Source organism: Neovison vison, chromosome 7 (assembly GCF_020171115.1).
Source record: "Neovison vison isolate M4711 chromosome 7, ASM_NN_V1, whole genome shotgun sequence".
Lineage (NCBI taxonomy): Eukaryota > Metazoa > Chordata > Mammalia > Carnivora > Mustelidae > Neogale > Neogale vison.
The window spans coordinates 45,499,677-45,513,666 of NC_058097.1; the positions used below are offsets into that span (position 1 = coordinate 45,499,677).

The 13,990-nt window shown below is 51.1% G+C and overlaps 1 protein-coding gene across 4 annotated transcripts; it reads left to right on the forward strand.

The window, feature by feature from the left end:
* Positions 1 to 585: 585 nt before the first annotated feature.
* On the forward strand, positions 586 to 9,987 carry LOC122913840 (leukocyte-associated immunoglobulin-like receptor 1). 4 transcript variants are annotated; one of them, XM_044260475.1, is made up of 9 exons: positions 586 to 1,124; positions 3,137 to 3,172; positions 4,568 to 4,849; positions 7,298 to 7,336; positions 7,631 to 7,741; positions 7,815 to 7,857; positions 7,946 to 7,983; positions 8,143 to 8,195; positions 8,664 to 9,987. In XM_044260475.1, the coding sequence occupies exons 1-9, from the start codon at positions 905 to 907 to the stop codon at positions 8,808 to 8,810; spliced, it is 969 nt and encodes a 322-aa protein (XP_044116410.1). In that variant the 5' UTR covers positions 586 to 904; the 3' UTR covers positions 8,811 to 9,987. The 4 variants fall into 4 exon arrangements, with proteins under 4 accessions (XP_044116410.1, XP_044116412.1, XP_044116413.1 ...); XM_044260477.1 differs by lacking the exon at positions 8,143 to 8,195; XM_044260478.1 differs by lacking the exon at positions 7,631 to 7,741.
* The last annotated feature ends 4,003 nt before the right edge of the window (positions 9,988 to 13,990 follow it).

Genomic DNA, 13,990 nt, shown 5'->3' on the forward strand with positions numbered 1-13,990 from the left:
TGTATGGTCTGCAGTTGTGTTGAGAGTGCTGGTTAGAGTCCGACTAGGAAAATAGAAACTCTTCCATTTATTTAAAAGAGAGAATGAAGTAAATGTAATATGTGGTCTGAATCGAATCCTGGCACAGGGAGAGACCGTTAGTGGGGGAAAATGGATACCATCCAAATGAAGTCTGCAGTTTAGTTAATTACTGTATCAACGTGAATTGCCTGGTTTTGACAGATGCAGCGCAGTTACGTAAAATACTGACGTTGGGGAGAGGGGAAGAGGAGCATAGGGGAACTCTCTGGGTGTCTGCTACTTCTCCGCAAATCTAACATTATTTCACGGGAAGAGATTTGTTTAAAAATGTCGTCGAACAAATACATGTTTTCCAAAAAAGAAAAAAGGAAGAAAGAAAGAAAATCAGTGGCTGCTGGGAGGGCAAAGGAGACACAAGGACTCTTTTGGTTGTGATGGAAATCGTCACTACGATGGTGGTTTCACAACTCATCAGACTGCACATAGTTGTGGCTGTGGTGTGCTGTATGTAAATTAGGCCTAAATAAAGCTGATGAAAAATCGCTAATGAAGACTACACAAAAAGTGGGGGGCAGGGGTGGATTTCATGCATGGGAGGCATCACCCAAGTGAAGAAGGACTGAGAAGCAGAACAGGGGACCAGGCCCACATCACCAGTGAGCAAGCTGGAGGTCCAGAGAAAGCAGGCAACTAACCCTACAGGGCTAGCTGTCCCCTGGCCCCCTACAAAGCTGGGACGGTGTCTGGGGGGACCTGGAGTCACCAAGGAGATTGGCAATCTGGGCCTTGGGTGTGTTGGGGGTCAACCCCTTCCATCAGCACAGTTTGGTGTAGGGTGGGTGGGTACCTGATGGATGGAGACCAAGGAACGATGCTGTGAAGCATGGGGACACACAGCCACTGGGGACGAGAAAGAAGAGGAACAAATACCGAGGGGGAAAGGAAGTGGGAGTGTGAGAGAAAGACCGAAAGGCACAGAGATCCCAGGATGAACACACATACAGAACAAGATCAGGAAGTTGCAGAGTCGGAAGAATTTTCAGGAGCAACCATTTTTGGCTTCCTGTTTCAAAACACGTGTTCTTGGAAGCCTTCAGGAACAGGTGAGTAATTTCAGTTCGCTCTTTTGCTAAAATGGAAGCTTCCAGACTCTGGCTTAGCAAAGGGAGAGTATCCCCAGACTCTTTGACCTGGGTGATCTCTGGGCTTTACTCCTTTACTCCATGGTCTGCAAGGCAATGGAGATAAGACTTAGCTCATCACCATCAAGGTGAGAGCTGGGTTTAGCCCCCAGTTTGACTCTGGGAACCCCAACTTCCTTTAATTTCTGGCTACATAGTCTTGACATACTTTTCATTTCTTTAAGGCATTTGAGAAGATTATTAAGATATTGTATTAAGCAGCTTTAGGTTTTTAGAAATATTGTATTTTAAGGTGGAGTGTAACTCCATAGACTTAGTCTGCCATTTTGACAGAAAATCTAGGATATTTATTGTTTACTTATCAAGAACTCCAGGAAGAAGTGGTCCTGGGGTTGGTTTAGCAACACAGGGACCTCCTATGGGTCCTAGACCTTGTGCCCTTCCACCCCAGTTGTTTCTGCTGTTGCCTTCAAGCTTATTGCCTCATGGCTGCAATGTGGTTGCTGCAGCTCGATCTATCACACCATCATGCTACAGTCACCAGTGAAGGAGAGGAGTAAAGGGGCAAAGGTCTCATGAGACCCTCCATTATTAAGGGGGACATAGGATTCCCAGATACAGTGGTATATTCTGCTTTCAGCATCATTGGCCAGACCTAGTCATGAACCCCACTCCAGATAAGTTACTGCAAACGGGATTGCTAGATCACCTTAACCCCAACTTTATTCCCTTCCCCCGCCCAGCCCCAAGCTTAGAACAGCCACTCTAGCAGCTCTAGGTTCCTGTTAGTAAGGGAACTAGGGAGCGGTGACGGCTGTTGTGTCACCATCAGTGTTTGCGACAGCCACACCCCGGAAAAGCAGCTCTCCCCTGCCGCCAGAGCCTGGGACACGAGAATGTGTGGCGGAGTCCTGCTGGGCTCCGTGGTACATACACCTGTTCCCCACCCCGATTCTCCTCTTTATTTCAGCACGTGACTACATGCCCCATATGGCCCCAGGCCTGAGGCCTGTCTCTTGACCGTCCACCCCTTTAGGATTTTACATGTGCTCAGGGACACCCTGCCTGTCCCTGACTCCAACGGCACTGGGGGAAGATGGGAAGAGAACACACGCTAGCAGGATGTTTTTTAAAGTTCTCAATACCTGAGAATTTCACAAATACCATCCTATTAAGACTTGGAGGAGGGCTTCAGGTTTCCCGTTTTGGTATGAGGAAATGCTGGCGTAAAACGGCTTACCCGTCTTGCCCAAGGTCAGATGGGTGTTCTGTGTTATAAGTCAGTTTGGGCTCTGGCTTATACCAGATGTTGACAACCAGGTTACAACCTCAGGCGTGCCTCTGGGGCTGAGCTCAGCCTCATCTGAGCATCTTTTGGAAGCCAAGTTCCTCAGTCCATCTCATTTGTTCAAAGAGGGGGAAGGATAGGAGAGAAGTCTCCCCTTTGTGGGAGGCTCCTGCTGATGTCGAAACCCCACCATGTGCCCCAGTTGACATCCTGTCCTTTATTAGCTGCGGGCTCTGTCCTCTTCCCCGCCAGCTCTGGACAGTGCAGGCTATAGGGGCCGGGCATGTCTCCCCATTTGACCACCTTCCTGGCCCTTGGTGAGTCCTGGAACAGAGGCAAAGGGTTTGAGGGACAGAGGGGGTGTGTGGGAGACTTGGGGAGGGGGCCCGCTTCCCCTCTGGGTCCTGACTCCAGTCCAGAAGAGTCCGGGATGCTGGGAGAGCCACAAGGATCAGCACCGTGAGCTCTTGCTCCAGACCTAGGTCAGACCGTGCAAGTTCAGTCCTAGAAACGGGCTCCTGGGTATGGGGATAAATTCAGACTCCAGAGGGGCTGGGGGAGAGAAGCACTTGTTTGGAAGAGAGGACGGCAGCGGGCTTGTCTTGGGATTATTACAGAGCAAGAAGGACTGGGACACCCCCCTGAGGATAGGCGGGCATCCGTCTCACCAGACCCTCTCTTCCAGCACTCTGCCTGAGCCGAGCGCTCCACGCACAGCATGGTGAGTCCCCTCCCCGTCCCCTCCGCACCCCACAGCTAGCTCTGGAGGGAGTGGTGCTGATTCTGGGAGGGCCTGGGAGGAACCCTTGAAATGAAACCTGAATTGCAAATAATCCCAAGTGCATGACCCTCCCAGGTTTCCCCAAATTGTCCACCTGCGCCCCCAGCAGCCCCCTGGACAATTCAAACCCCACAGGAACAGGCTGAGCCCAAGGCTCTTCCCCACAAGCTCAGACCCTCCCCAGCATCCCCTGAGCAGAGAACATGACAGTCGCCAAGGGCAGCGTCCCAGACACCACCCTCTATCCCAGCTTCTTCACCCTTGACACATAGCACATCACCTAGTGACGTAATTTTAAATGATAATTTTTAAAATTTCAATTATATTTTAGAAGTTTGTTTTTTTTTCCATGTATATATGTTTTTAATTTTCGGGCAAAATAATAGCTTTTTGGAGCCCTTTCATCATTTCCGTTCAGATCATATGAGACCCATGCACCACTCTTTGGTCTGGGACGCTCCTATGCTCATCACACTGGGCTGGTCACTCCCCTCCAGATACCTCAGCCCTCCTTCCTCACACAGCGTTTCCCCCTCAACTCCGGACCTCCTCGCACGCTGACTTCCCTGCTCAGCGTGGGTGATTCAGCCCAGACCCTCCGCTCTCAGCCCAGATCCCTCTTCCCCGCGCCCACCAACCTCCCAGATGTGCTCGAGCCCTAGTTAGGCTCTGCTGTGAGCCCGAGGCAAATGGGAGTTTCCAAGATCCTTCAAAACAAGGAAATAGAGATAAGGCTGAGATGCAGGAGAAAGTCCAGAGTGAACCCAGAGATGGGCGCCCCAGGGAAGACTGCACTGTAGACAGGAATCCTCCTCCACTGAGGTCTGTGGGACCAGCTGCCGGTTGCTCCACGACAGGCCCACCCCACCCCCCACTGGACCGCCCCTGGGGCTTTGCAGACGACCCCCTCTGCCTCCGCTCGCTGGGGCTAGCCAGGCCAGAGTCATTCCTACAACTCCTCACCCTCACCCACTGTTTTGTCCCAGCCCCCCTGTCCCCCCAGAAGGTGGTCATAGGCAGGGAGGGAGTCACCCTCTGCAGCAGACATGTCTGGGCCCCTGGCCTGCTCTGTCACCCTGAGAAAAGCTCAGGATGTGATTGAGTCTCGGAGTCCTAAGTCGAGGGGGAGAAACACTGCAGTGAGGAGAACCACACCCACCTAGAACGGTGGTGGGGTCTCTTGGGGGAGGAGGACGGAAGCATTCTAAAGGATGGGAGGTAACCTACCACTGCACATTTGCCTGAAACTGAATGGAGTATCTAACACGGGTGAATTGTGTGGTGTGGTGACTTCCTAAGAACGGACCCTGAGAGCCTGCTCTGCTTCCCCCTTAGGGGTCCTGCCCAGACCCTCCATCTGGGCAGAACCGGGCCCTGTGATCCCCTGGGGGCAGCCTGTGAACATCGTGTGCCAGGGACCCGCTGAGTCTGCCACATTCCGCCTGGAGAAGAAGGGAACAAGCTCATATAAAGATGAGGAGAACCCAGGGCAGGAGACGCAGGCCAGGTTCACCATCGCCAAGGTGGATGAAGACACTGCCGGGCTCTATCACTGCCGCTATCATACCTATGCCAGCTGGTCTGAACCCAGTGAGGACCTGAAGCTGGAGGTGACAGGTGAGGACAGGTGACAGGTGAGGACTCTGCTGGGTCCCCAGATGTCTCTGGGACGGGGTGATGGCCACATGCAGTCCTCTGACGGATGCTCAAGGTTCCAGCAGACGCTCAGGTACAAAGGGGCCAGGCTGAGTGGGGCACACCCTGAGGGCCCCCATGGAGCATTGGTCCTTCTGCCCTGGTCACAGAGACACCCCCCCCACACACACACACCTATTCCTCAGCTGGTGAGTAACAGACCTCAGCCTGGGGACGTTGCTGAAGGGCTCTGTGCTGGGGATCAGGCTCCAGGCCCAGCTGCCTGCCTTCGGTTTGGATTAGGGACTGGTAAGACCACAGTGAGGGGTTACCACGGTGGGGTGGGGGGGGTAGGCACAAGGACATTGTCTGGTGCTATGAAAACAAAGCTAGCTGCCACTGAATGTGGGAGGCACTGCTCTGACCTTGCCCCCCCCCACATTCCTTTAATGTGCAAAGGAATGCAGTTTCATGCCCAAAGGCACAAGGCTGTGAAGGGATGGAAGCAGCCCAAGGTAGGACTCAGGACTCAGGGCAGGACTCAGGTTGTTCCCCCCACCATGGGCAGGGTCCTGCTCTTGGCAGCTCTGCAAGGGACAGAGGGACAGCGAGACTGACAGCTCGTGTTCCAAACTCAGACACTTGGGAGAGAATGGGGCTCCTGATGGTTATGTCCCAAAGGTGGCCTTAGGTCACCTAGAGGAAGAGGCTCCTGTGGGAGAATCTTGACCCCGCTTGGTGGGGGAGGGTGCACAGGGATGCCTCCTCCCCCGTCCCTTGCTGTGAAGACTGAAGTTCAGAGGAGAAGCCCCTCCGCCTTCCTCCCGGGGGTCAGGGTGGAGAGTCTAACCCTGCTCCAAGCTCTGCGCTAGCAGGTGAATCACCAAAACCGTGGGCGCCCCGGTTTTGTCACGGGCAACAGGGGCGATAAGTGTCCTGACCCCGGGGCGAGGTTTCAGGGAAGCTGGAGTGATTTACGCAGTCACTGCGCTCAGGGTCCTGCCTGCTGAGTGCCAGAGCCTGAAGAAGTGCTGGTCTTGCCAACACTGACCCTTTCTTCTCACCTTTTCTTCCTACGCTTGAGACACCCGCCTGCCGAGCGATGGAGGCTCACGGGGAATGAGGACAGAGGGTCCTTGTGCATCCAAATGTCAAAGGGAAAATTAGTCAGAATGAGGAATAGAAATGCTCATATATATTTGTATGTATTTAAATAGGATGTATTTATAGGTAAACATTAACTTATAAAATTTCAGATCTATGATTTAAATATATTAGAATGTGTGCTTACATTATATATTAAATACACAGTAATAGAATTAACATAGTAAATATATCTATATGTTATTACATGTGATTATAGTGTACAGTATTATATATTACATAATATGACACATTATATTATGTGTCATGTATTGCTATAATTTACATATGTAAATACATACCTTATAATAGTGAATATATATAACGGAGACACAATTGAGAATTACAAGTAAAATTACAAATAAAATTACAATAAAATACACAAATAAAATTACAAGTAATTTTATGCATCATTAAAATTATGTGTGTAAATTAAATTATACCTACATAAGACAAAACACAGAACTTAAAAATGTATATTTATATTTATTATATGTTACAGTGGGTAGGGTCCTGCATCATGGAGCAAAGACAAGGTGTTGAGGGAGGGAAGTTCCAAGAGGTGAAGTTTTCTGCCTTTCTTAAAGGACATTGGGGACTCATCCTCCCCAGGGCGGCGGGAGGGAGGTGTACCCTCCGGAAGAGGCGCCATAGGGGCTCGACCCTGCAAGCGGAGGAGCCCAGCAGGACTCGGTTTGACCACCTGTGAAATGGGCGCGCGGGGCATGCGCGAAGCCCCAGGCCGAGCTGGTGCTGGAATAATGGGCTTCAGCCGTGGGGCTTCAGGCCTCCGGAGAACGTGGAGTCTCGGCTTCCGCGCTCACAAAAGGGGAGGTTCACCCCCCTCGGGGGCTGCTGAGAAAGACCGAAGGCATCTGAGATGGGGATTTTTGCCCGTGGGCTGGGAATCGGGAAGCAGGTGAGCAAGGGGAGAGTGGAGGGCGGCGCTGGCCCACAGAGCCTCCTGCAGGAAAGGCTGGCTATGGATCTGCCTCATCCCGCTCCAGGTCATTAGCCGGGTGTGGCCACTGAGCCCAGGAGAGGTGGCCCGTGCGGCTGACAATCTGACTTTGAAATGTATTTGACTTACATTTCAGTGGAAATCGTCCGGTGAGGTTAGCGTACTAGACATCAGGCTAGAGCATCTCCATTCTCTGGGAAAGTTCTGTGGGTCTGTTAGAGAAGCCCCGCTTTGTGGGGCGGGGGGTGGTGGAGTGGAGTCAGGAAGACTCAGCCTTCTCTGTCCAGCTCAGGTTGCTGACGGTGCTCTCAATTCCTCCCTCCTAGGAGACTCACAGATGCAGGAGGAAGACAGTAACAGTCCAAGTGAGTGAGGAGCACAGAGGACCGGGCTGTGCTTCTTGGGGGAGGGGGGATGACTGGGCTTTAGGGCTGCTGATCCCATTCCAGCTCTGCTAGTGCCCTGTGGACAGCAGACTTTGGCTCTCAGGACCCTGGTTTTGGAGTAACGCTTTCCCATGTCATAGGACTGTTATGCGTTCCAGAGATCTTCTACCTACGTGTGTGCATGACCAGCACCCAGCATATACACAGTATGCAGTAGGTGGCCAATAAATGCATACCCCTGACAGTCTGCTTTCATCGTCCCTGTTCCCTTAGGTCTGTCGACAGAGCATGTTTTTATCCTCACTGGGGTCTCCGTGGCCTTGTTCCTTTGTGTCCTCCTCCTAGCCCTCATCTTCCTCTATTGTTGGCACCAGAAAAAACACAGTAGGTCTCAGGGAGGGGCAGGGTACTGGGAAGGAGGCTTCTCTTCTTAATCCTCACCCCTGACTGTCCTCAGGGCCCCTCGGCTGCGAAGGTGAGGAGCAGAGGCCCCAGGAGAGGTGAGGTCCCCGAGACTAACCCTGGGCCCCTCCCAGTCCTCTGTATTCAGGGGCTGGGGCCCCCGTGCTCACTGTTCTTTCCTTTCAGGGTCAGCCCGGCCATTGACATGCTAGAGAGGACACCAGGTAAAAGGAGGGACCGGCCAGGGAGAGGGGAACGTTTGAGAACATTCTAGTATGCTCCCAATGAAGTGCAAGGTCAAAACCTGAGGCTGTGAGTTTTCAGGCAAATTTGCCTCCCAAGACCCACCCCAGAGACCTGACCCCTTGTCCTGTCCCCTCCAGATCTGGCCACAGTCGACAGACTTCCTGAAAAGGACAGGGAAATGCGCGCCCCTGTAAGTCCTTGAGCCCGTCACCCATTGCTCCTGACCAACGCGGCCTCACGAAATGATCTCCATTTCTTTGCTTGGCGGTTTGGAAGCAGATCAGTGGGGTGGTTCTGGCTCAGGGACTTTTGGGAGGTGGCTGTGAAGATGTGGACCACTTCTAGGATGCCACCCGCCCCCCACAACATGGCAGGACCCTCAGTCCCTCCCGGGCTTCTCCATGGCAGCTGGCCTCCCCCAGAGGGTGGCTGCAGAGAGGGAGGGCCAGAAGCCACATTATCTCCCGACCATGCCCTCATTCTGCCCTAGTCTACTGGTCACCCAGGCCAGCCCTGATGCTAGGTGGCAGGGAACCACACAGTGGTGATTCCAGAAGGTGGGATCATAGGGGCCACCTGGAAGTCAGCTGCTAGCCTCCCCTTCCCACAGTCCCCCACCTTGTCTTCAGCCTTACCCACCTGGGTCTCTCTCTCTCAGACCCCGACAGCAGGAGGCCCCTCGGACGTGACCTATGCTCAGCTGGACCAGCGCATCCTTGCACAGAGGACAGCCCGAGCCGCACCCCCACCGTCCATGGAGCCCACGGCTGACTTCAGCACATATGCGGCCCTCGCAGGACACTGACTCCAGGCCCAGCTGGCCTCTGCCCCTTGACACACAGGAAGCCATTCCCGCAGAAGCGTGGATTGGCCATTTGGAGGGCCTCCGAATGGGATCATCCCTTCCCGGAAAGCCACACAGTCAGATTTCCTGGAAGCAAGTGCTGGAGTCAGGAGGCCCCCAGTCAACATCTAGGAGACTTGGGAGCTGTGTGGTCCCCCCCGAAAATCAGCTAGATCCTCGAGAGGATCGAGAGAGTGTGTAGCACTTACTTCCAAAGACCCAGCTACAGACTCCTGGCTGTTTCCAGAGACCCAGGTATAGTCACTTGACTGTTTCCAGAGACCCACTATGGTCCCACAGTCACGCAGATGGATTCCAGATGTGTCCTATGCATCCCTAACTGCCCCCAGAAGTTCTGTTTAAATTGTCCACTCTGCTGACTCTAAAGACCTTCCAGAATTCTGAAGCTGACCTTGAACCTATACTTAGGAAGCAGATAGGCAAGACCCTGTTTTCTGGACTATGCTTCTCTTTGTTCATCAATAAAAGTTCTCACAGGCCCTCCCTGCAGCAGCCCTGTGCAGGGAGGTTGGTCCTGGTCTCTGCTCAAAGCTCAGAGCAGGAAAAAAAGACAAAGGATGCATCAGTGTTCTCTGAACTGAGAGTCCCAGGGAGGCGTGAGGCCGCTGCTGAGGGGACGCGTTCCTGAGCAAACGTGCAGATGATACAGCCCTACACTCCACACATGCACGCATACACACGCATCCACAAATATGTCCATGCACACACAGATGCACGCACCTGCACACGTGCACACACGCTAATGGACATACATATGGACCCTACGAGGGAGCTGGTGAGGCTGTGACTGCGCAGAGAGGACCCCTGAGGCTTTCAGCCCGCGCCACAGAACATGGCAGCTTCCCGTTTCCTGTCCCCACTCCAGGCCCGTCCACACTGAACGCCGTGCCTTCTTCAAACACAACAGCACCATTCAGCTCTAAGACTTTGTCCTTCATGTGACTTTCACTCCCTCACCCAGCTAACGCCCTTCGAGTTTGGGTTTGGACGTCATTCTTCCTAACAGGGTTGCAACAGCTCCTCCATGTAAAGTGAGGGTATCGGCCTCCCACGGCTGCTGCAACAGATCACTATACTCTCGGTGGCTTTGGACAACACAATTTATTATCTTACATTCTGCATGTCTGAAGTCTGAAATTGGTTTCTCTGGGCCTAAAATCAAGGTGTCCACACAGTCACGTTCCTTCTGGAGGCTCAAGGGGAGAAACCATTTGGTGACCTTTTCTAGCTTCCAGAGTCTCCTGCCTCCCTTGGTCCGCGGCTCCTTCCTCCATCCTCCGGGAGCTCTGTGGCATCTTTAATTCCTGCTCTGGTTAGGACTCCTGCTTTTGTGATGCCTCCTTCCCCTTCCTCTGACCCCCTTGCCTCCCTCTCATAAAGACCCTCGTGCTCACATTGGGACCACCGGACAATCCGGGAGCATCTCCGCTCTCCAAATCCTAAAGTCACTGACACCAGTAAGAAACCCATTTGCCACATGAGGTAATGTGTAAGGCAGCATGCAAACGGGCTCGTCTCCCACTAGTCCGCAGAATGCTGGATGTCTGACGGTCTAATTTCCGTGCCCCCAGAGTGACTCTGTGGAACAGAATCTGCTGTACCCTTTGTACTGGCCATGTTTCAGGTGTCTGCAAACTGGACCTCTGTCCTATGTGTGTGTCCTGGACATGACCTAAGTCACTGCGTTGACCTCCAGCCTTCCTCACTGACTCCCCTCTCCTGAGCAAAATCCTCTTTCTGGGGGTGCCCTTTTCAAACACACACCAGCTGACCCAGTGTCCACACCCAACTGCCTCCCTTATGGGGCTGTCACACTCTGGGCCACTCTCCACTTGCCCTCATCTCCCCAGGGCCAAGGAACGGACAACAGGGTCATCTTCTCCACTACAGACCCCATGGAAATTGTGGAGTCCAGCCAGTGCTAGGCCTGCTGACCCTGCCTTGCTCATTCTTCCTGTAGAAACCACACCCAAAGCTCTTGTGCACGATTTCTGCTTGTCCCTGTCCCCTGCTGCCTGACCCTGAAGCCCTGGTACGCCCCTCCTCCTGAGGACTATAACAAACTGTCTTCCAATAGTGTGATTGCTCTGTGCTCTGACTGTCCTTCACAGTTCCCATGAATACACAGGATTTTTAAATCACCCTACTGCTGAGCTGGGATCACGTTAATCTGTCTGCTTCTGCGAGAGGTTAACTTCCCTCACACACACGTCATTATGCTCCCCTAATCACACATATTCTTTTTTTTTCTTATTCTCAAGTTCTTGTTTAAATTCCAGTTGGTTAACATAGAATATAATATTAGTTTCAGGTGTGGAATTTAGTGACCCATTACTTCCATACTATACCCAGTGCTCACCGCAAGTACCCGTCTTAATTCCTATCACTGATTTAACACATCCTTCTGCCAACCTCCCCCCTCCAGCAACACTCAGTTTCTACTCTATAGTTAAAAGTCTGCTTCCTGGTTTGCCACTCTTGTGGTTTTTCCCCCTACGTTCATGAATAGAGCTAGAGAGTATTATGCTAAGTGATATAAGTCAGTCAGAAAAAAACAAATATCATATGATTTCTTTTTTTTTTAAAGATTTTATTTATTTATTTGACAGAGATCACAAGTAGGCAGAGAGGCAGGCAGAGAGAGAGAGATAGGGGGAAACAGGCTCCCCACTGAGCAGAGAGGCCGATGCGGGGCTCGATCCCAGGACCCTGGGATCATGACCTGAGCTGAAGGCAGAGTCTTTAACCCACTGAGCCACCCAGGTGCCCCAATCACACATATTCTAATGAGGATGGGGTGTGGGCACCTTGGGGCTGCTTCCTGAGAGCCCCTGCCTTGTGGTGTGCAGACAGCAGATCACCATGTTTCTCTGGATCCACTCTCTGTCTTCCTTTTCACATCACACGGTGTCCAGATTCCGTGACTGGGAGGTGCCCTCACACCCCTCTCTCCCTGATGCCCCAGGACTGACCACACACAGTCTTATGGTGGTCTCACGGATCTGTTATTTGAACAGGGATCCTCTCCTCTCTTCCTCATGGTCCCTGTTATTTCTCAATGTCCCTACACACAGATTAGGCTTCTGTCCACAATCGCTGGCTCGATTTCTTAGCACTGTTGTTGATTGCTACAGGGTTTGTAGACAAGGCAGCCCCGTGCTGCCTCCATAACAAATACTTGGGATCTGTACAACCACGCCCTTGCAGCAGGACCAGCTGTGTCACCAGATGCTGTGGGGTGTCCAAGACAACTTGCCAGGAGAGCCCCGAGAGCACTTGGGGGTAGGATGTGTTGTGTTTGTACCTAACTTATGGGGTCAGCCCCAAGCACTCCCCTGAGATCAAAATAGACTATTACTCTGGCAACTGCTAGGGAGTGTGAGTGGCTCATTCTGATGGATTCTTGTGTCTTTAATAATAATAATAATAAATTTACTATTTATTATATATTTATTTATTATTTATTATACATCATATATGTTTATTATTATTGCTGTGGGAAAGGTAAGAATCCTGCATGCCTGCTATAGGCCTTGTCTTAAAAGTTTTATTATATATTAAAAGAATGTTTTTGAAAAATTCAATCTAAACTCAGGTAACTTCTTATGGTGCAATTGCTAGTTTACTTTTTTGCAAATATTAACACATATTTTAAAAGATTCTATTTCTAAGTCAGCTCTACGCCCAACGTTGGGTTCAGACCCCGAGATCAAGAGTCACATGGTTCACAGACTAAGCCATCCAGGTGCCCCAACATTGACACAGTTTAATCTTCATACAAACCCGGCAGAGCACGTCTTATTCTTTTCTCCATTCTTCTTGCGCTTGAAGAAACTAGAGACTGATCACAAATTAACTTGCCCAAGGTCGGCCAGCCCTAAGTGACAGGCACAGTAGGCTGTGTGTGTCAGCTCCGCTTGAGGACCTCAGGACAGGTCCATCTCACCAGCTGGGAGGGTCTGTCCCGGCTCCGAGAGGGTGGGTGCCCAGCTTTTCAACCCAATTTTGTATGGAGCTTTGATTTTACATTTGTACTCAAGGTTGTTGTTGTTTTTTTTTAAAGATTTTATTTATTTATTTGACAGACAGAGATCACAAGTAGGCAGAGAGGCAGGCAAAGAGAGAGGAAGGGAAGAAGGCTCCCCAGAGAGCAGAGAGCCCAATGTGGGGCTTGATGCCAGGACCCTGGGATCATGACCTGAGCCGAAGGCAGAGACTTTAACCCACTGAGCCATCCAGGCACCCTGTACTCAAGGTTTTCTTGTACTCAAGGTTAATTTCCATTCGTAGTCAAGGTTCTTCCTCTGACTGCTACCCTATACTCTGTATCTTTGTTTTCTTCGTTAGGTTATGTACTGAGTTTTTCTTTTTCATGCAGGGACATACTGTCTCTCTTTCTGTCTTTTAGTTTTCAACAGTTAGGGTTCTCCAGATAAACAACCAAAAGATCCTGTTGCAAAGAGTGCATATAGGGGCCCCTGGGCGGCTCAGTGGGTTGAGCCTCTGCCTTTGGCTCAGGTCATGATCTCAAGGTCTTGGGATCAAGCCCCACATCAGGCTCTCTGCTCAGCAGGGAGCCTGCTTCTCCCTCTCTCTCTTCCTGCCTCTCTGTCTACATGTGATCTCTGTATGTCAAATAAATGAATAAAATCTTTTAAAAAAAGAGTGTATATAAACATAAATACATAAACAATACATTTATATATAAAATATGTATCATACATAATATGGACATAATATGTATATATAATATACAAATACATTTATATATGTGTATAAGTAATATATAATATACAAATGTATTTTTATGTATATTTAAATATATACTTATTGTAGGAATCAGCTCATGGGTTACGGAAGCCGGAAGTCCCACCATCTGCTGCCTGCCACTCAGAGTCCCAGGAGGGCTGGTGGTATAATTCAGCCCCAGTCCACAGGCCCAAGAACCAGGCGTGACAATGTCCAAGGCAGGAGAAGATGGTGTCCTAGCTCAAGAAGAGAGAGAGTGGGAACCGACTCTCCTTCCCCTGTCTGTCTCTCCGGTCCCTCGGTGGAAGGAGGATGCCCAAATGGGAAGGCTGGACCTCTTCACTCAGGGACTGAAGCAAAGGCTAATCTTT

What these genes read in the sequence shown, in the direction of transcription:
- LOC122913840 (XM_044260475.1), top strand. Translation starts at nt 905, where the DNA reads ATGGGGACACACAGCCACTGGGGACGAGAAAGAAGAGGAACAAATACC. An exon ending in GGAAGACAGTAACAGTCCAA is followed by an intron (nt 7,337 to 7,630) that starts GTGAGTGAGGAG and finishes CTGTTCCCTTAG; the next exon opens with GTCTGTCGACAGAGCATGTT. An exon ending in ACAGGGAAATGCGCGCCCCT is followed by an intron (nt 8,196 to 8,663) that starts GTAAGTCCTTGA and finishes TCTCTCTCTCAG; the next exon opens with ACCCCGACAGCAGGAGGCCC.